Consider the following 21,867-nt stretch of genomic DNA (forward strand, 5'->3'; position numbering starts at 1 on the left):
AGGGACAGGGGAGTCTGGTGGGCTGCCGTCTATGGGGTCGCACAGAGTCGGACACGACTGAAGTGACTTAGTCATAGCATAGCATAGCATGATTCCATTATGATCATAATTAATATCTGAACTTCTTTCAAACAAAAGAGCCTAATTAAAAAATGGTTTTAGTCCTGCCCTGTGATTTTTTTTTAGTGGGGTGGAGTAGAAATTTACATTGAAGGTTTAAAAATCTGATCAAATGACACTGAAGAATTTCCAGACTGAAATAAGAAAACAGTAATCTTAAGAGGGAAACTTTTCTCAAGTCAGTATACTAGGCACTTAAACCTAACACAAGCAAAACAAGGTTTGAAAAAATAATTTCCGTGAAATTATTTGTACCTATATATTTTAAGATACTTACTGCTATGTTGCCTTCTGGGAGTTTTGCTGGCTGATCTTTATAAGGCATCTTCTTAACTTCAAAGGACACCAGGGATGCAAGAGAATAGGGATCATTTTTCCTCTGAAATTAAAAATATTTATTTAAAATATATTCCATGTAAAACTTTAAAGTTATATTGGCAGTCATCCAGTTGTTTTCAATGTTTTCCATTTCCAAAGAAATATTCCCTCCTTCTTTCTTCCTTTTCTCTCTCTTTTACTTTTGTTTGCTATCCATCTATCCATTCACGATCCATTTGCTTATTCATCCATCCATCCAACTGTTCATCATCCATTCATCATTCATCCGTCCATCCAGTTATCTATCCATTATCCACTATCTATCCGTCATTCATTCAACCATCCATAAATCATCCATCCATCCATCATCATCCATTTATCATCCATCATCCATTCATCCATCACCTATCCATTATCTGTCTAGACATCTGTCTAACCATCCATCGGATCATTCATCTTCTTATTTCTAAAGATAATCTATCTTATTACCAAGAGATTTGGCACAATAAGGTTAAAATAAAAACAGAAAATCAGACATCCTTAAAGGAGTAAGCACAAGTGCTCTTACTGAAGAACATAGTGGGGAGACATCGTGAGTACAAATTCTTGTTGTCTGATAGAACGAAATATTTTAGGAGAGAGACTGCTGCTAAGTTACAAAGAAATTAGTCATATTTCCTTTTGTAGACAACAAAGGTCCATCTAGTCAAAGCTATGGTTTTTCCAGTAGTCATGTATGGATGTGAGAGTTGGACTATAAAGAAAGCTGAGCGCTGAAGAACGGATGCTTGTGAACTGTGGTGCTGGAGAAGACTCTTAAGAGTCCCTAGGACTGCAAGAATATCCAACCAGTCCATCCTAAAGGAAATCAGTCCTGAATATTCATTGGAAGGACTGATGCTGAAACTCCAATACTTTGGCCACCTGACATGAAGAACTGACTCATTGGAAAAGACCCTGATGCTGCGAAAGATTGAAGGCAGGAGGAGAAGGGGATGATAGAGGATGAGATGATTGGACGGCATCACTAACTCGATGGACATGAGTTTGAGCAAGCTCCGAGAGTTGGTGATGGACAGGGAAGCCTGGCGTGCTGCAGTCCATGGGGTCACAAAGAGTCAGACATGACTGAGCAACTGAACTGAACTGAACTGAACTGAACTGAACTTCCTCCTATACAGAAGACCCAGAGCAGGAGTAGGGTTGGTTAAGGAACTGTCCTATGCATTGTAGGATGTCTAGCAGCATCCCTGGCATCTACCCACTAGATGCCAGTAGCACCCCTCACACAGTTGTAACAATCAAAAATGTCTCCAATTAACTGCCAAGGTCTTCTGGGAAGCAAAATTCCCCTAGTAAAGAACCAACCTAGAACTGTATGGTGTTTGACAGAACATTTCAGCAAGTTCTTTTGTTTAATCGGTTCTCATATTAACTATTGATTAAGGTCAATGCCGAAGAATGCTCAAACTACCACACAATTGCACTCATCTCACATGCTAGCAAACTAATGCTCAAAATTCTCCAAGCCAGGCTTCAACAGTACATGAACCATGAACTTCCAGATGTTCAAGCTGCTTTTAGAAAAGACAGAGGAACCAGAGATCAAATTGCCAACATCCACTGGATCATCGAAAAAACAAGAGAGTTCCAGAAAAACATTTACTTCTGCTTTATTGACTATGCCAAAGCCTTTGACTGTGTGGATCACCACAAACTGTGCAAAATTCTGAAAGAGATGAGAATACCAGACCACCTGACTTGCCTCCTGAGAAATCTGTATGCAGGTCAAGAAGCAACAGTTAGAACTGGACATGGAACAACAGACTGGTTTCAAATAGGAAAAGGAGTATGTCAAGGCTGTATATTGTCACCCTGCTTATTTAACTTATATGCAGAGTACATCATGAGAAATGCTGGACTGGATGAAGCACAAGCTGGAATCAAGATGCTGGGAGAAATATCAATAACATCAGACATGCAGATGTCACCACTCTTATGGCAGAAAGCAAAGAAGAACTAAAGAGCCTCTTGATAAAAGTGAAAGAGGAGTGTGAAAAAGTTGGCTTAAAGCTCAACATTCAGAAAACTAAGATCATGGCATCTGGTCCCATCATTTCACGGCAAATAGATGGGGAAACAGTGAAAACAGTGACAGACTTTATTTTGGGGGGCTCCAAAATCACTGCAGATGGTGACTGCAGCCATGAAATTAAAAGATGCTTGCTCCTTGGAAGGAAAGCTATGATCAAATAGACAGCATATTCAAAAGCAGAGACATTACTTTGCCAACAAAGGTCTGTCTAGTCAAAGCTGTGGTTTTTCCAGTAATCGGGTATGGATGTGCGAGTTGGACTATAAAGAAAGCTGAGTGCTGAAGAATTGATGCTTTTGAACTGTGGTGTTGGAGAAGACTCTAGAGGGTCCCTTGGACAGCAAGAAGATCCAACCAGTCCATCCTAAAGGAAATCAGTCCTGAATATTCATTGGAAGGACTGATGCTGAAGCTGAAACTCCAGTACTTTGGCTACCTGATGTGAAGAACTGACTCATTGGAAAAGACCCTGATGCTGGGAAAGATTGAAGATTGGAGGAGAAGGGGACAACAGAGGTTGAGATGGTTGGATGGCATCACCCACTCAATAGACATGAGTTTGAATAAACTCTGGGAGTTGGTGATGGACAGGGAGACCTGGCATGCTACAGTCCATGGGGTCGCAGAGGGTCAGACATGACTGAGCGGCTGAACTTAACTGAAGGTCAAAGAAGAGTATGTAAGAGTAAATCAAGGAAAACCACTCTAAGAACTTAAGCTTCTGTGATTTTCCTCCATTTAGCTTGAGACAGTGATGTGACCTAACCAGTGGTGGGATGTAGCTGGCTCACAGTGGCTCTTGTGAACACAACACTAAAATTTGAAGACCTTTGAGTACCCATTGTTAAACAGAGCCATTATTAAAACAAATTATAGATACATGTAAACTTAAGTAAATTGTATTTCTAAAAAGATAATAAACAGTCAAACCTCAGTTCTGAGTAATAATTTTATTGCATTTTATGGTCTTGATGGTCTTCCCAGGTGGCGCTAGTGCAGGAGACATAAGAGACACAGGTTCAATCCCTGAGCCAGGAAGATCCCCTGGAAAAGGCCATGACAACCCACTCCAGTATTCTTGCCTGGAGAATCCCATGGCAGAGGAGCCTGGAGGACTACAGTCCATGGGGTTGCACAGAGTCGGACACCACTGAACAACTTGGCACCCATGCACACACATGCTCTTGATATTATTTAGCTCTACTGCATCTGTAGGGAAAACACTATAGGATGCTGTGCTGCTCTGCATCTCTGGCCACCTCCGTACTCTGTGACATCATGTTGCAGCTTGAAGCTGACCATAAAGGGGATAGTTACATCACAGGAATCAGCAAGTGCTACATATCAAAGTTTTACTAACATTTCCACCATCTAGAATCCAATGTTGGGTTTCTTGAGGCCAATTGGGCAGGTTGTATTGTAATAATTTACATATTTTTACAAGGTATTTTGGCCCCTGTGGTTGAATTTTTCTTCCCTTCAATAAACCCCATTTCTTCTATGTGATAAGAACAAGTTAGAGCATGCAAAACTTCTATGTATACTTAAAGTCACTACATCTTTGGCCTTTTTATTTTCTTTTCCTATCCTGACATTGGAGGGTAAGGAACTTTGTTCATTTGGAAAAATTCTTTTTTGGTTTTTATTTTTTCTATGTTCTCTTGTCTCCTGGCATTTTCATTTTAATCGAAAGCTGGATTTTTGTTTGTGTGGGAAGTGTTTTTTAAAATTAAAAAATTCTTGCTCTTAAAATCTTGTGTATACTTGGTGTTTTAAATCTACTTTTGTTACTACCCTGGCTGATAGACACAGAAGAAACATGACAAACGCCAGTAGTGAGATTCTGTGCCTACGAGTTATAATCACATACTCCAGTGTGAATCCAGGCTCCCAAATCTTCAAAGAGTAAATTTTCTTTTGTCTCCAAATTCAATATTAAAAAACACCGATAGAAAATAATTCCCTTGCTCTTGAAGTAATATCTTTGGGAAACAAATCATGGGAGAACTTATCTCTGAATCAACTCTAGATGGAAAGTTTTTCTCCAACGTGATTCTGCATTTATGAACATGGGAATTTCTTAATGAATAACAAATGTACTTATTAACAAAACAGAAATAGAGTCGCACATGTAGAAAACAAACAGTTGTCAGGAAGTAAAGGGGATTGTTGCCATTGCTGTTTAGTTGCTTAGTTTTAACAACAAATGCAAAGGGGTGGGCAAGGGATACATTGGAAGATTGGGACTGACATACACACATTACTATATATAAAATAGATAACTAATAAGGACAAGGAACGCTATTCAATACTCTGTAATGACCAATATGGGAAAAGAATCTGAAAAAGAGTAAATATATGTATTTGTATAACTGATTCACTTTGCTGTGCAGTAGAAACTAGCACATCATTACACATTGGCTACCCTCCAGTAGAAATTTTAAAAGAGAGGTGGGATTTGAAGTCTAGAATGTGGGGAAACATGTTTCTCTGTGGCGGTCTTCTCTCCTCCCTTTACCCTCTTTGCTCTTGACCAGCCTGACTCCTCCTCACATTTCCACTCATCACCACCATTTCTGATGGCTCACAAGCCACTTTGCTTTGTGCTTTGCTGAACATCAGAAACATCTGGGATCGGGCCTACAGATTGTGATTCAGTATGTCTGGAATGAGACTATAGATGCCCTATATTGTTTGGAATTTCCATATTGTTGTTTAACTTTTTATCTTTCTTGATTACTTTCTCCCCACCAAGATTGTAGAAAACTAGAAGGCATAGAGCATGGAATATGAAGCTTATACCTTCCATAGCACCTAGAACAGCATGCCCAGGAGGGTTTCATCAATCCTCCTTGACTGACAGTGTGAATGGATGGTGAACGAACACATCCAATAGTTGGGTTATTCAATGGTTATCCCATATCCACCCATTTGATTATTGCTGTTGCTGCTCAGTCAGTAAGTCACGTCTGACTCTTTGCAATCCATGGACTGCAGCACACCAGGCTTCCCTGTCCTTCACTATCTCTTGGAGTTTGCTCAAATTTATGTCCTTTGAGTTGATGATGCTATTGAACTATCTCATCCTCTGTCGCCAGATTCTCCTCTTGCCTTCAATCTTTCCCAGCATCAGGGTCTTTTCCAATGAGTCAGCTCTTCATATCAATGGCCAAAGTATTGCAGCATCAGCATCAGTCCTTCCAATGAATATTCAGGGTGAATTTCCTTTAAGAATGATTGGTTTGATCTCCTTGCTGTCCAAGGGACTCTTGAGAGTCTTCTCCAGCATTACAATTCGAAAGCATTAATTCTTTAGGACTCAGCCTTTTTTATGGCCCAACTTTCACATCCATACACGATTACTGGAAAAACTATAGCTTTAACTGTAAGGACTTTTGTCGGCAAAGTGATGTCTCTGCTTATAATATGCTGTCTAGGTTTGTCATAACTCTTCTTTCAAGGAGCAAGCATCTTTTAATTTCCTGGCTGCAGTCACCATCCACAGTGATTCTGAAGCCTAAGAAAATAAAATCGGTCACCCATTTGATAGCACCTTATAAAAAGTTTAATTCTTTCAATTATTGAATTGGACCTCCGCTCCTATTGATGAGATTAGGAAGTTCAGGAAGTTGTAAGAGAAGGCTGTAACATAAGATGAAGGCTGTTGTTCATGACAAGGGGCTGTGGACATGCTTTCACCTCTGCTACCTAATTCACTGATGCAAAAGGGCACCATCTGGGACCTGAACAGACTTAGTGGTAGGCAACAGCCTGTAAACAATGCAATTCATTGTTCTTTATTTTAAATATTCTCCAAATGCAGCATTTCTTCCAGTTTTAGTAGAAAAAATTTTTTCTCATTTTTCCAAGATGCTCTGGAGCCCTTGGGAAATGTGAAACATGAGTTAATATGCTGTGATTGGCAGGATTGGCACCGAAGGTACAGGAGTCCTCTGTCTGCAAGTCAAAAACCTGGCACAGGTAAGTATTTAATTTATGAAAAACAATCATGAGCAGAGTCCTTTTATTGATTTCATGTTCAAAGTTGAATGCTTTCAGCCATGTTCTTTACATAACAATGATGTTATTCTTACGTTAAAAACTCGTCTCTTCTTTTTTTGTGGCAATCTACTCCTGTAAGAGCCGTCGTTGCCATACTGTAGTCAAGTTAGGATTGAAAAAGCAGCTGGTTAATATCCATTGACGATATGTTGAACTTTTAACCTGCGCCAGGTAAGCTACTAAACCTTACAGAATGCCCTATCCTTCTGTCATTGCCATGCCATTAATTTTTTATATTTATTTTTATCTATATATTTATTTGGCTGCACTGGGTCTTAGTTGTGGCATGTGGGATCTTTTTTTTTTTTTTGCTTAGGCATGAGAACTCTTAGCTGCATCATGTGTGACCTAATTCCTCGACCAGGGATCGAATCCAGGCCTCCTGTGTTAGGAGTGAGGAGTCTTAGCCACTGGGCCATCAGGGAATTCCCTGCCACATCATTTCAACTGTGGTTTGCAGCCCACCAGCCGCCTCAGTTATGTACTAGTGCACAATGATTGGCTTATGGCCATGGTCCTAGTAAAAAATACAGAGTTGGGAACAAAGAGAATGGGGAGTGAGGCTTTTGAGTTGAGTTGAATGGAGAGTGAGGGTGGCCAGGACCATCAAGAATTTCCCCCACTCCCACCTTCCCTGATGCTTAATTCCTTCTCAAGAATTATTTTTAACCACACCTCCATTTTATAAAGCCTTTGTTTAAATACTCAACATCTCTCAGAAACAAAGCTGTGTGGGACAACAAAACCTAAATAATTATTGGTCAAACTTTAAGCTCTTAAAGAGGTCGCTCTTTCAAGTAACAGTCACAGCACAGGGCATCATTTAGAATTGAAGAAAATATTTTTCTGACCAGTATGCATGTTTATTCTTGGGCTTCCCTGGTGGCTCAGTCGGTAAAGAATCTGTCTGTAATGCAGGAGACCTGGGTTCAATCCCTGGGTTGGGAAGATCTCCTGAAGAAGGGAATGGCAACCCACTCCAGTATTTTTGCCTGAAGAATCCCCATGGACAGAGGAGCCTGGTGTCTACAGTCCATGGGGTCACAAAGAGTTGGACATGACTGAGCGACTAAGCACGTGCATGTTTACCAGTGGGCAAAACCAAAAATAATGCAGCAAATCGTATCAGCTGAGAATTGTCAGCTTTCTCCCCTGGGTTAGGAGGGCAGAAAATGTTTGCCTCCTTCTGGGTGGTGGGATAAAACTGTTAGACTTCCAGGATCTAGTATGTTCTTTGACCAGCAAGTTGGGGGCAGTTTGCAGTAATGCTCTCCTCTCTGGCCATCAGCCTCTGAGACTGGAACAAGCAGAAACTGTGGAAGTACAGAAGTCTGGGCTCCAGCTGTGAGTAGACATGAAGCGACTTGTGTCAGGCTCTCCAGGATCTTTGGAAGTGTTAACTTTGATCTGGCAAAACCTCAGAATGTCCCTGAAGGTTGTTCTGGTCTGACTCTACTTGTGCTAAATAGTTATTGTTTAGAAAATCCCTCAGTTTGTATTGATTTCTTCCACATCCACTGGGTCTTCAACAGGTAGATAAAGATGTAATTTTCCTTTCTTTTTTAACTTCTATATATTGTGGAAGTACTTTGTATACAACTTTTTTATTATTTATTTTTGGCTGCGCTGGTTCTTCTTTGCTGTATGTGGGCTTTCTCCAGTTGTGGGGAGCAAGGGCTCCTCTTTATTTATAAGCTTCTCATTGCAGTGGCTTCAGTGGCTGCCCTTGTTGTACAGCACAGACTCTGGGGCATTCGGGGTTCAGTAGTTGTGGTGCATAGGCTTAGTGGCCCTACAGCATGTGGGATCTTCCTGGACCAGGGATCAAACCCATGTCCACTGTATGGGCAGGTGCATTCATAACCACTGAACCATCAGGGAAGCCCTAAATTTTTTTCAAAGATTTATTTTATTGAAGTATAGTTGACTTACAATTTTGTGTTAATTTCTGCTGTACAGCAAAGTGATTCAGTTATATATATATTCTTTTTTCATACTTTTATTATGGTTTATCACAGGATATTGAATATAGTTCCCTGTGCTACACGGTAGGATCTTGATGTTTATCCATCCTATATATACTAGTTTGCATCTGTTAACCCCAAACTCCCAGTCTATCCCTCCCCACCTCCTACTCCCCACTGGCAACCACCAGGATGTTCTCTATTTCTGGGAGTCTGTTTCTGTTTCATAGATAAGTTCATTTGTGTCATATTTTAGATTCCACATGTAAGGGATATATGGTATTTGTCTTCCTTAGAGAGGCAATTTTCACTCCATAGGTCTTCTACTGGAATAGCATGTCATGCCCAGAACTGATGGATGTCATCTAAGATAGTCATTCCCCCCTTGACCATAGGGTCATAATGATTTTAGTCCTGCTTTATTAAAGAGTTATACTTCTTCATTGCAGTAGGATGTGATGCCCAAAGTAATCCTAGGGATAGATGGTTATCATTCACATTGTGTGGGCTTGGGAATTCAGTAACACCCATGTTTCCCAACTCTTAGATAAAAAGTAATGGCCAAAAAAGCAGAATGGCAATAAGCAAATTGTTCACATCCAAGTGGTAACTGAAGCAGTGCTTGGCACATAGTTGGCAGTTGGCACTTCATAAATATTTGTTGAGTAAATGAATAAATAATGGTTTAACAACAACAGCAGAAAGACACTGTGCACTGGTCTTTTCTTTAGGTCACTTGTTCAAAGCTGGAGATGATTTTGCCCCCAGGGGACATTGGCAATGTCTGGAGTCATTTTTTGTTGTCACAACTGGGCTGAAGGCTTTTACTGGCATGTAGAACCCAGGGATGGGGAAGCCTGGTGGGCTGCCGTCTATGGGGTCACACAGAGTCGGACACCCCTGAAGTGACTTAGCAACAGAGGGCAGGGGCCTGGGATGCTGATAAACATCCTGCATTGCCCAGGACCACTCCTGACAACAAAGAATTATCTGAATCAGAATATTAACAGTGCTGAGTTTGAGTTTGAATAATCCTGCCTTAGGTCTTTTTTTTTTTTTAAAAAAAAAAGGTTTCATAAAAACATTTTAAAAAATACCTTTAATTTTCCTCCTGTTTATTATAGAAACAAAATTATGTAAGATTTGTAAGACTATAGAAACATTTTGAATCATAGAAAACATAAGAATCCAGACCTACAAAATTTTATATTTTTAACTAGATTCAAAAGGATTTACCATTGGATTTTTCTATGGCACAATGAGCCAAATGAATTTTTGAGTAGTTAAAACAGGGGCAAGATTGCATAGATTTGGTAGGGTTTTTAATTTAGCTCCTCCCCCTGCCCCAGATCCTCCCCAAACAATAAGGTCACAACACAGTATCATTTAAATAAATAGCTCCTTCCACATGGAAAAAATTAATCTGCTTAGTATAAAAGAGATTTTAAACCTTTAAAATTCACATAATCAATTAGTCATCTCTAGAAGTGTGGGATGCTATAGTCCAGACAAGCCAAAGCAGTGAGGAGTCTACAAATCAATGTACCTGACACTTTACTGAGAAGCTCGTCTAGCTGAGCCCAGGATGTGGTATCACCAGACAAGGAAGACTTAGGACAGTATCTCTTTCCCCTTCTAAGTTGACTATATTTTAATTTTTCTGGGCATATGGCTTGAATTATGTAACTGTACTCACCATCATTTCATTAACTACTATCTACCAGGGAACTATTAGACAGGGGTGAGTTAAATAGATCTGTTTAAATCTAAGTCATTATCTGAAGGACTCAGGGACTCAGGATATGTAAACTATCTTCACCCAACATACCACACACGCACACACACACAATGGAGTATCCTTTAGTCATAAAAAAGAAAGAAATCTTGCCTTTGCAACACCAAGGATGGACCCTGAGAACATAATGCTAAGTGAGATAAGTCAGACAAAAAAAAATAGGGTATGATCCCACTTACGTGTGGAATCTTAAAAAAAAAAAAGGCAAACTTGTAGAAATAGAGAACAATGGTTATCAGGGTCTGTGGGTCGGGGAAATGGAGAGATGATGTTTAAGGTACAAACTTGCAATTAGTGCATGGATTAGTCCTGGAGATCTAATGCGCAACATAGAAATTCTAGTCAACAACTCTGTAGTATAGACCAAAGCTGTTGAGAGATTAGATCATAAAAGTTCTCAACATACACACACACAAGGTCATTATGGGAGGGGACAGAGGTACTAGCTAACCTTACTGTGATAAACATTTCACAGTATACAGGATCAAATCATCATGTTGTATACCTTAAGTTTACATAGTTTACATGTCAATAAGATCTCAATAAATCTGGAAAAATATCAACTTCATGTAGTGGGAAAGATGACCAGCTGTCCTTGGCTCAATTCCTCCACAGAAATTGCTTTTAAATTTTTTAAACATTAAAGAAGTAAATTTTTGTAAAAAATTAAAAATCTAAAAATTAAAAAATTTAATGGAAAAAAACTGAAAATTAAAACATTTTAAAGGTTAAAACATTTAAAAATCCTTTTAAAAAATGCTTCCCTCTGAGCTTTTGAGAAGAGGTTTCCTGTGAGTGGCACGTCAGTGCTCCAGGGTCTTCTTACCTGGAGAAATGTCTTGGCCCACAGCCGTGACCTGACTTTCAGGACGCCGCTTTCTCCTCCTCCTAGTCGTCCCACCACACAGGAGATTTGTAAGCACTCAATGTTTGTGCAATTCTGCAAAAAACAACAGCAGCAGTGATGAAGTGGTATCTTTAAATCTCGGTAGAGAATCAACACTAGACTCCGTTTATTTACATTCTGTTTCCTCAGAAGTCGTTGCTTACTCCATAAACTTTAAATAAAGAACAAATGCACTGAAACGATCAAGAAAAAACACGGTTTGGTAGGAAAGACGCATCCACATTGGTGGTACTGTAGAGCTAAAACAGATCATAAAATACAATGTGAAATTTAAGCTCCGTTTAAGGACTTCAAAACAATCTCTCCACAACAGCAATTGAACTGCTCCATTTCATTTTCTCAGAACTCAGGAAGATATTATTTAAAGACAGTCACAGCACCTGACCCTGAACTAAGCAAATCCTGAAACAGCTTCAGAGGAAGGCCCATGAGTCTGTATTATCTCAGAGACCCAGTGATATTAACCCATTGACAAGTATTTGTTCCATAACATTCTTCTGGCTAAATTACTTTCTAGTTATAAAGCAGAATCTTCTGTAAGTTCCAGCCATTAAGCTGGTATTTATTTTTAATACTTTTTATTGGAGTATAGTTGACTTACAATGTTGTGTTAGTTTCTGCTGTACATGAAAGTGAATGGGGAATTGGTTCTTCTGTATAAGTTGTGTGCATGTTCAGAACAGTGGAGAGAAGGGTGTTTGGGAGTGTGGTGGGCAGATGGCAAGGAGGTAAAGAATGGTGGTAGAGAATCGTCCTGTTTGTGCTAAGAAGTTTCCATTTGATTCAGAAGGTCCTGAGGAAGCCTGTGAAGCATTTTAAGCAAGGGGTCTGATCATGTGTGTATTTCAGGAGAGATGTGGTAGGTGAGAAAGAATAGAAAGAGGAGGGTGGGATGCAGGGAGGTTGATAAAGGCCAAATAAAAGATGATGGGACCCTGATACAATGGGAATGGAGAGAAGAAGATGAATTTTAGGGAAGTTTAGGAAGTAGAATAGATCCATGGTAGCCAACTTACGAAGAAGGCAATGGCACCCCACTCCAGTACTCTTGCCTGGAGAATTGCATGGACGGAGGAGCCTGGTAGGCTGCAGTCCATGGGGTCGCTAAGAGTCAGACACGACTGAGCAACTTCACTTTCACTTTTCACTTTCATGCATTGGAGAAGGAAATGGCAACCCACTCCAGTGTTCTTGCCTGGAGAATCCCAGGGACGGGGGAGCCTGGTGGGCTGCCATCTATGGGGTCGCACAGGGTTGGACACGACTGAAGTGACTTAGCAGTAGCAGCAGCAGCAGCCAACTTAAGACTGGGACAAGGGAGAGAGAGAAATGGGAGAGCTCTTTGGGTTTGGTGATAGAGTGGATAGGTACTGGCTTTATTGGGACTGGGAATTCTAATGGTGGAGGGTGGGGGGCGGTTCATGGAAACAGAGAGTTGTGCACATGTTGGGTCTGGTGTGTTGATCAGACATCCAGAAAGATGACACATTTTAGAGCAGCAGTCCCCAACCTTTTTGGCACCTGGGACTGGTTTCATGGAAGACAACTTTTCCATGGATGAGGGGGGGGTGTGTGTGTGTGTGTGTGTGTGTGTGTGTGTGTGTGTGTGTGGCGTGACAGTTTCTGGATGATTCAAGCACATTGGATTTATTGTGCACTTTATTTCTATTATTATTACACCAGCTCCACCTCAGATCATCAGGCATTAGATCCTGGAGTTAGGGACCCCTGGTCTAGAGTATAGGCAGGCTGGGGGCTGAGATAGCAGGAGGCACTTAGGCATGACTGGAGTTAGGGTCAGGCAAAAATTTCTCTGAAAGAGAAGACTCAATGGGAGAGAAGAGGAGGGGCTGAGGATAGAATCCTGAGGTAAAGGAACATTTGGGAATGGGAAGAAAAGTCTGTGCAAAAGGCTAAGAAGGGGCAGTCTGAAATGTAGGAAGAGAACCAGGAGAGAATGTTTTGGGGATGGCAAGGGATGTGATGATTTCAAGAAGTGATCAAGAGTATCACACACCGAGGAGGGTTAGAAAGATAAGGTTTCTGTAAGCTGAGTAACAAAAGAGAGAAGAGAGCTTAGGGAGATGGGATGATAACTATTACACAAAACCAGCGGGGGCCAAGATGAGGAAGGCTAGGATGTTCTCAGGCGGAGGAGAAATTATACCTCCGTGTTAACAGATACAAAATTTTTCCTATGCAAATTAGAAATTATGATCCCAACACAGGATGCTGGCATTCTGCACTTTCAAATTCCTAATCAGAAATGGGATTCAGTAAGTTGTTTTTAACTAAACAAAAACTGTAGGAGGTCTTATTTAGCTTTTTATTTCAGAATAAACTTCGCATAATCACTCCCTATCCAGAACTGCTTTGACTCGAGGACATGGGGAGGTGGATGATTTGCAATTGTTGAACCAATAAGAGAGAAAGGGAATAAAACATGAGTTTCAGATACGGAAATCAAAGATCACCTTGCTCTCATCTGTAAGTAATAATTTTCTATGATGTTCAGACGTTAAAAATCATCTTGAAATAAAAATCTTTAATGAGAAAAAATAGGAGGGAAAAATCTGACCCTACAGATTTTGACTTTACTGAGATTGGGTAAAGTCTTTTTACTGAGATTGGTCAAAATCTGACCCAACAGAAATGCATATAATTTTCAAAAGAATTTTAGTTTTTGATCTCTGTTGCCTTGGTGTACTCGTGAGAAATATGCTAAAGTGGAAAATGTAAAATGTATTCAAATCTCAATTTTCTAAATTGCTGATCCTCATAGTTTGGGACATTGCTTTGCCAGAGGGCTTTCTTATTGCTACTGAATATGAGAATTCTATAGCTGTCAATCCTTGTTTTCTTTCTTTAAAGATGAATTATTTATTAAATTTTAAATTGAGTTATAATTAGTATATATAATTGGGCTTCCCTGGTGGCTCAGAGAGTAAAGAATCTGCCTGCAATGCAGAAGACCTGGGCTTGATCCCTGGGTTAGGAAGATACCTTGGAGAAAGGAATGGCTACCCACTCTAGTATTCTTGCCTGGAGAATTCCATGGACAGAGGAACCTGGTGGGCTACAGTCCATGGGGTCACAAAGAATGGGACATGACTGAGCAACTAACACAATTGATATATACCATTATTACTTTCAGGGATACAATGTATTGATTTGATATTTGTATATATCGTGAAATGAGCACCACAGCTAGTCTAGTTAACATCCACCACCATGCAGAGTTACACATTTTTTTTTTCTTGTGATGAGAGCTTATAAGAGCTATACTCTTCACTTTCAAATATGCAATGTGGTATTGTTAATTGTAGTCACCATGCTTACATTACACCCTCATAACTTAAATCACTGTTTTCTGTTCTTTCATTCTTCCTGGAAGCTTTTTGAAAATAATCATACCATATTAATTCCATTATTTTATCCTACACTGAATAGCATATAGATTCCCTACTCTTATATTTTGAAAAACATTACACTGACATAAAAATTTACAGAAAGTTGAGTCATATCTGCCAACTGCTATAGTTTTTTGCCATGTAATTGCAGGTGCTTCTTTTATAATAAAGGTTCCTCTCTTTATTTAACAGATTACATCAGACTCACTCCTTGCACTTTTGTGTCAATGGACATGAAACAAAAAGGTTTCATGTTTGAAACCTTTTATGTGGTTGGGATAAAAAGGATGAATATCAGAGTATGTCCAAGACATACATTTTAACTAATTAAATGTTTATTGTCATTTCAGTGGGATCTGGGGGAGAAAATTAGGCAAATACAAGTGTTCAGACTGTTACCCTGACTTGAAAAATTCTGTTTTATACTTTCTTTTTCTATATATTTGGTTACTTTCTGCCCTACCCATCCTTATGTGTCTCAACTTCTGAAGTGTTAGATTATGCAGTTTTATCATCATTTGTTGCAGTGATCAAAGATTCTTGGGGCAGCGCCCTCATTATCTGTCAGGCCTGGCATATATTTTTAAAAAGCACATACATTTAGATCCCTGATGGTCCAGTGGTTAAGATTCTACTTCTACTGCAGGGGGCGTGGGTTCAATCTCTCATTTGTGAACTAAGATCCCACATGCTGTATGGCATAGCCAAAAAATGTTTAAAAATTAAAAATAAAAATTTTAAAACACATGTATCAAACAAAACAAAACAATATTTTAACCCTTTTAAAGCGTACAGCTGGGCTTCCCAGGTGGCGCTAGGCGTAAAGAACTCGCCTGCCAATGCAGGAGACATAAGAAACACGGGTTCAGTCCCTGCGTCGGGAAGACCCCCTGGAGGAGGGCACAGCAATCCATTTCAGCATTCTTGCCTGGAGAATCCCATAGACAGAGCAGCTTGGTGGGCTACAGTCCACGGGGTCAAAAAGAGTCGGACACAACTGAAGCATGCACGCACGCAAGCATACAGCTAGTGGCATTAATATTCACCGTAGGATGAGTGGGACAACTGAATTGAAAATGCTGAGCACGGAATTCCCTGGTAGTACAGTGGATAAGAATCTGCCTGCCAGTGCAGGGGATACTGGTTTGATCCTTGGTCCAGGAAGATTCCATACACTGCAAAGCACCTAGGCCCATGTGCTGCAACAAGAGAAATTACAGCTAAGAGAAGCTCATGTACCACAACCATGAGTGGCCCCTGCTTGCGGCAACTAGAGAAAGCCCAAGCAGCAACAAAGACTCAGTGCAGCCAAAAATCAATATTTTTTTTTTTTTTTTAAGAAAGTGCTGTGTCATGAATGCCATCCACAGGTTTACAAAGGGCTGACTAAGCTCAGGCTAGCTCCACTGAAGACCTCAATGCTTTGGGCCCAGAACATCTGCAAACACCATTCTTGACTCCTCTAGTGGAGCAGAGGACTGTGAGATCCAGGGATGGGGTGAGACACCTCAAGACCCACTGCGTGGGCAGTGTTTCTCCAGGCTCACTGCAGCTCTCACCAGCTCAGTATCTGGGGACCGGCTGACGACTGAATCTTTGTCTTCTTGAAATGTACGAAAGGTCATGTTTTATGATTCCATTATTACTCCTCCCATGTAGCCTCCAGGGCAGATTCAGAAGAGTGAAAAAGTTATATTGCAAAAAAAAAAAAAAAAGTCTCTTTTACGTCTGAAATACATACTGCCAAAAAGTTGGTCATATATGAGTTTGGGAGGTGACTGAAAAATGGTACTTAAAGTTGAAAATCGAAACCTCCTGCCTTTGGGAATGGCAACCCACTCCAGTGTTCTTGCCTGGAGAGTCCCAGGAATGGAGGAGCCTGGTGGGCTGCCATCTATGGGGTCGCACAGAGTCGGACACGACTGAAGCGACTTAGCAGCAACAGCAGCAGCAGCCTTTGGGAATTCCGTCCGGTCCAACCTCCCCTCTCAGATCTCCACGCTCTGAGACAACTCACCAGGATCTTTGCGGGGCTCTGTCTGTGAGGCTCCAATTGAGGCACGTCTCTCCTCCTGACCAGATGAGGGATGGTGGAGTTTCGCAAAAATGCACTCAGCTCAGGGGTGTCCTCCCGGGGGGCAGCCGGCTGCATAGAGAGGCAGAGACATTACACCAGGTACAAGAACACTTGTTACCTTTTTCATTAGCCTTGAGCACCAGGCGATTTCTTTTATTGACTATGATTCACCTAAGAATTCAGACACATTCTCATTAATCAGCAGCATCCCCATCAGCAAGATGAACTACATTGGGCTTCCCTGGCATTCCAGGAAATGGCAAGTCACTCCAGTAATCTTGCCTGGAGAATCCCATGGACAGAGGGGCCTGGCAGGCTACAGTCCATGGGGCCACGAAGAGTCAGACATGACTTAGCAACTTCTCTATCTTTCCCTGGCGGTTCAGTGGTTAAGATTCTGTGCTTCCACTGCAGGGGGCTAAGGTTCGATCCCTGGTCAGAGATCTAAGATCCCACATGCCACATGACAGCCAAAACAAAATAAACAGAAGGTGAACTACACTGGAGAGAAACAAGCCTCAACATTGTCCAGTAATAGGAATTCCTAAAGCCTGGGGAATGCACTGCTGGGATGTTTATCTTGCAAGGGTAAAAATTTAAGTGGGACTTATTTCCCTGTAAGGACAGACAGAATGTGGAAGTGACTTTCTGAGTGTGCGCCATCAGTTTCTCGTTACTTTCCTCTTGCTGTCAGGGAACTGAGGAGCATTCTGTATGGTGAGATGGATTCTGAGGTGGAAGAAAAGAGAGGTGCTGATGGTGGGAAAACAGCCGGATGTGGTCAAGGACCGACTTGGGCATGTCTGAGCCCCACACGCTGTAACTGTAAGAAGTGCTCCCTCAGGAGAGAACCATATTTTGTTTTTTTGAAATTAATTTTTCTTGGAGTATAGTTGCTTTACAATGTTGTGTTAGTTTCTACTGCACAGCAAAGTGAATCAACTATATGTATGTATGTATGTATGTATGTGTGTATATATATACACACACACACAACCCTTTTTAAGATTTCATTCCCATTTAGGTCACCACAGACCACTGAGTAGAGTTCCCTATGCTATACAGTAGGTTCTCATTAGTTATCTATTTTATGTGTTAGTTGCTCAGTCATGTCCAACTCTGTGCAACCCCATGGCTGAAGCCCCGCAGGCTCTTCTGTCCATGGGGTTCTCCAGGCAAGAATGCTGGAGTGGGTTGCCATTCCCTTCTCATATACTATCAATAGCGTATGGCCTTCCCAGGTGGCTCAGTGGTAAAGAATCCACCTACCAAGCAGGAGATCCAGGTTCGATCCCTGGGTGGGGAAGATCCCCTGGAGAAGGAAATGGAAAACCACTCCAGTGGAAATTCCATAGACAGAGGAGCCTATCTGAGATACAGTCCATTGGGTCACAAAGAGTTGGACAGGGCTTAGCAACTGAGCATGTGCACGATCAATAGTGTCTATATGTCAACCCCAATCTCCCAGTTCTTCCTACCCTTCTTCCCCCTCTGATGAACCATATTCTAATGAAAATGACTCTTCCCTAGCACCCCGTGTGTACACTGTGTTGTAATGGAGCTTGTTTTCAGCCCTGAGTTTGTTTGGCAAGTCTTCTAGAACTTACGATGTTATCTCAGGCTCCACGCCAGTCATATCTGCTCACCAAATAAACATTTTGAGAATCCCAATAGATCACAAATACTATCCCATTAAAATATTTTATTTTAGACTGACTGAGTATAAAGCCTGAATTTTTGGCTTCCTGCTACCCCTCCCTCCCCACCAGCACATCATTTTCTACCTGGTCACTTTTAGTAGTCACAGAATCAATCCTAGTATGCTCATCTCTGTGGGAAGAAAACAAGATATTCCTACACTGCAGCTGAAATGATAGTGCTCAGTACATCCTAAGAACCTAGAAAAATCTCCTGGATAAACAGAAAGATAGAGTCCAGGCTTCTTAGTAAGACTGCTCAGCCACGTGTGTGCTGACCTCCACCTGTGCTCCAGTGTCCTTTTTCACCAAGAGCCCAGAGCATCCTGCTCCCCAGCAAGTAGAACCATGTCCCACTCCTGCCCTGCAGCAGGCTGATTCTCCGAGGCTGTTTGATGTTCCAGGTGATGGCTCTCTTCTCCATCAGCACCTGTCAAGCTGCACAGTCATTGCCTGCCAACTGGTCTGAGTTGCCCCATGAGGAAAATGTCAAATGAAAAGCATAGAATAATATATCTCAGCAAACATAAAAAAAGAAACCAAAACTCCAAACCGACCAACCAACCAAACAACAACAAAAAACCAGAAAGGAAGGAAACTGGCAGGGAAAAGTCAGAGGGGCGGATATCAGATGTAGGAGACAACCCACGAGAAGTGTGATTCTATAGAAACCTAAGTAAAAGAAAGTTGCAAAAATAAGTGATGATGATTCCTTCTTTGCTATTCCTCCCAAGGAGAGGTGGACTCTAATCACCCCCCTTAATTCTCAGTTGGTCTCAGGGACTTGCTTGACCGAAAGAGTGTAGCAGAACAGAAAAATAAATAAAAAATATGTGACTAAGAATGTAAATCCTGCAGAAGAATAAAGAAAGGTTAGGACTAAAAGGATTCATTGAATCTGTCACCTAAGAAATTATGGAATATGATCCAGCAACTCCATTTCTGGATAGATATACCTGAAGAAAACAAAAATGCTAACTAGAAAAGCTATCTGCATTCACGTTCACCGCAGCATTATATCCAATAGCCAAACCTGGAAGTAAGCTCTGTGTCCACAGATGAATGGACAAAGAGAGTGTGGTATACATATACAATGATATACAATGCAGTATTATTCGCTCATAAAAAAGGAGGGAACTCGGCGATTTGTGACAAAATGGATGGACCTTGAGGGCATTATGCTAACTGAAATAAATCAGAGAAAGACCTTATGATCTTACATACATGTGAAATCTTAAACTAACAAACAACCCCTCCCCCCCTCCAAAATCTATGAAACAAACATATCTATACAGAGAATTGGAGAAGGAAATGGCAACCCACTCCAGTGTTCTTGCCTGGAGAATCCCAGGGACTGAGGAGTCTGTGGGCTGCCGTCTATGGGGTCGCACAGAGTCGGACATGACTGAAGCGACCTAGCAGGAGCAGCAGCAGCAGCAGCATACAGAGAATAGATTGGTGGCTGCACACTGGCGGGTACAAATTTCAGTTATAAAATAAGTAAGTTCTTGGATTTATAGATGGTGACTATAGGTAATAATACTGTATTGTATATTTGAAACTTGCTAAGAGAGTGGATCTAAAAGTTCTCATTCCAAGGAAAAAGAAACTTGTAACGATGTAAAGTGATGGATGTCAACTAGACATTGTGATCATTTTGCAATATATATAGATATTGAATACATTGTACATCTGAATCCAATAAAATGTTACATGTCAATTAAGTAAAGAACAATAACAACAACAATTTATGGAGGCCCTCTCCTGAGCAAAAGATTGGGAGAGATGGAAACTGAACCACAAAACTAAAGAATGAATGGATTTAGAGAAGTGGATAATTATTTCAAGAAGTATGAAATTAAATCTCAGTCTTCTTCTCATATGAACTAATGCCTAATGGTGAAGATGAGATACATCTTCATCCCCCACCAAATATGAAAGCAACAAAACAAAATAAAACATGAATATTCTTAGTAGCTGCTTGTAAGGAGACAAAAGATAGTAACAAAACTTTATGGGCATATAGAGGATACTGGCGGAGAAGGCAATGGCACCCCACTCCAGTACTCTTGCCTGGAGAATCCCATGGACGGAGGAGCCTGGTAGGCTGCAGTCCATGGGGTCCCTAAGAGTCGGACATGACTGAGCGACTTCCCTTTCACTTTTCACTTTCACACATTGGAGAAGGAAATGGCAACCCACTCCAGTGTTCATGCCTGGAGAATCCTAGGGACGGGGGAGCCTGGTGGGCGGTCGTCTATGGGGTCGTACAGAGTTGGACACGACTGAAGCGACTTAGCAGAGGATACCGGTGAAAAAAGTTATGACCATTATAGAAAAGATTATTGACAGCTTTTTAAAATGAGGGAGAGCTACACAGTAATTTAGAAAGATACATGATCTTAGAGGAAAAGGCAGATTACAAAATCGCACATAAGATTTTAAAAAATGAATGTTTACTTACATTGTGTATCAAAAATAGGACTATTTAGAATAGCCATCTAATTGTTACCACCAGTGGTGGAGTTTTAATGATATTAAAGAAGTTTTGCTAATTACTTTTTAGGTATGACAATGGTATTATGGATTTCTAAAGAGTGTCCTTAATTATTGGCAACATACAACAAAATGTTTATGGGTGAAACAAAAACATAAACTAACAGATAAATAGAATATAGAACAGTAAATGGGCAACAACATTACTAGAAATCAAATATTTTCTTCTTTATGTTTTTGCATCTTGCCTGATACATTCCTTTGATGGGCATTTAGTATCTCTCAATATGAAAACCAAGAAGATTATAATAAGAGTAAAAGAGAAATAAGGAAGTAGGGATAGCAATACAGCTTGGCTAACAAATGGAGGGAAAAACAATCCATTCTTGGAAGAGGATACAGAGGCAAGTTATTTGCTTCTAGTTTGTTTTGAAGACAGAGGAAATTTAAGTAACTTTAACTTGCTCTGAGGAAGGAATGAGTAGAGAGGAAGAGGTTGCAGATATTGGAAACAGGGGGAATATTTGAGACAGCAAAGTTAAACTCAGAATTGGGAGAAGGACTCTCCTCTGGAAGTGCTGGAGAGGAGCTAAGGATGAGGGAGAGATGATTAGAAGTTGGCGGGGATGGGAAATGGGTCATTTGAAGACTGTCTTGCTCTAAGTCATTGGCTAATGGTAGTGATGCTTGAGAGATGGGATAGGAGGTACAGAGAATGTCGTGAAGGTTTGGAGAAGCCGATGAGGAGAATGAGAGGGAGTGGCCATCAGCTGGCCGAGGAGACTCTGTAGATGTCGTTGCTCAGTGAGCACCAGGCACCATCCATCTGTAACATGTCCACGGGCCAAGTGGTAGAGAAGCCAGAGTCTGGGATCCAGCAGGAGGGAGATGGTCAGGCCAGGAACTCAGAAAGCACAGAGGACAAG

At 40.9% G+C, this 21,867-nt stretch overlaps 1 protein-coding gene across 1 annotated transcript in view; it reads right to left on the reverse strand.

Annotated features, from left to right (window-relative positions):
• Positions 1-21,867, reverse strand: part of ITGA8 (integrin subunit alpha 8) — a 188,952-nt gene that overhangs the window by 15,129 nt on the left and 151,956 nt on the right. The window contains exons 26-28 of the mRNA XM_055543891.1: positions 16,689-16,817; positions 11,181-11,294; positions 398-499 (exon numbers count right to left, since the gene is read on the reverse strand). Of these exons, the coding sequence (XP_055399866.1) occupies positions 398-499; positions 11,181-11,294; positions 16,689-16,817 (345 nt within the window). The remainder of the gene's footprint in view (positions 1-397; positions 500-11,180; positions 11,295-16,688; positions 16,818-21,867) is intronic.

The sequence above is a fragment of the Bubalus kerabau genome, chromosome 13, assembly GCF_029407905.1.
Source record: "Bubalus kerabau isolate K-KA32 ecotype Philippines breed swamp buffalo chromosome 13, PCC_UOA_SB_1v2, whole genome shotgun sequence".
Classification (NCBI taxonomy): Eukaryota; Metazoa; Chordata; class Mammalia; order Artiodactyla; family Bovidae; genus Bubalus; species Bubalus kerabau.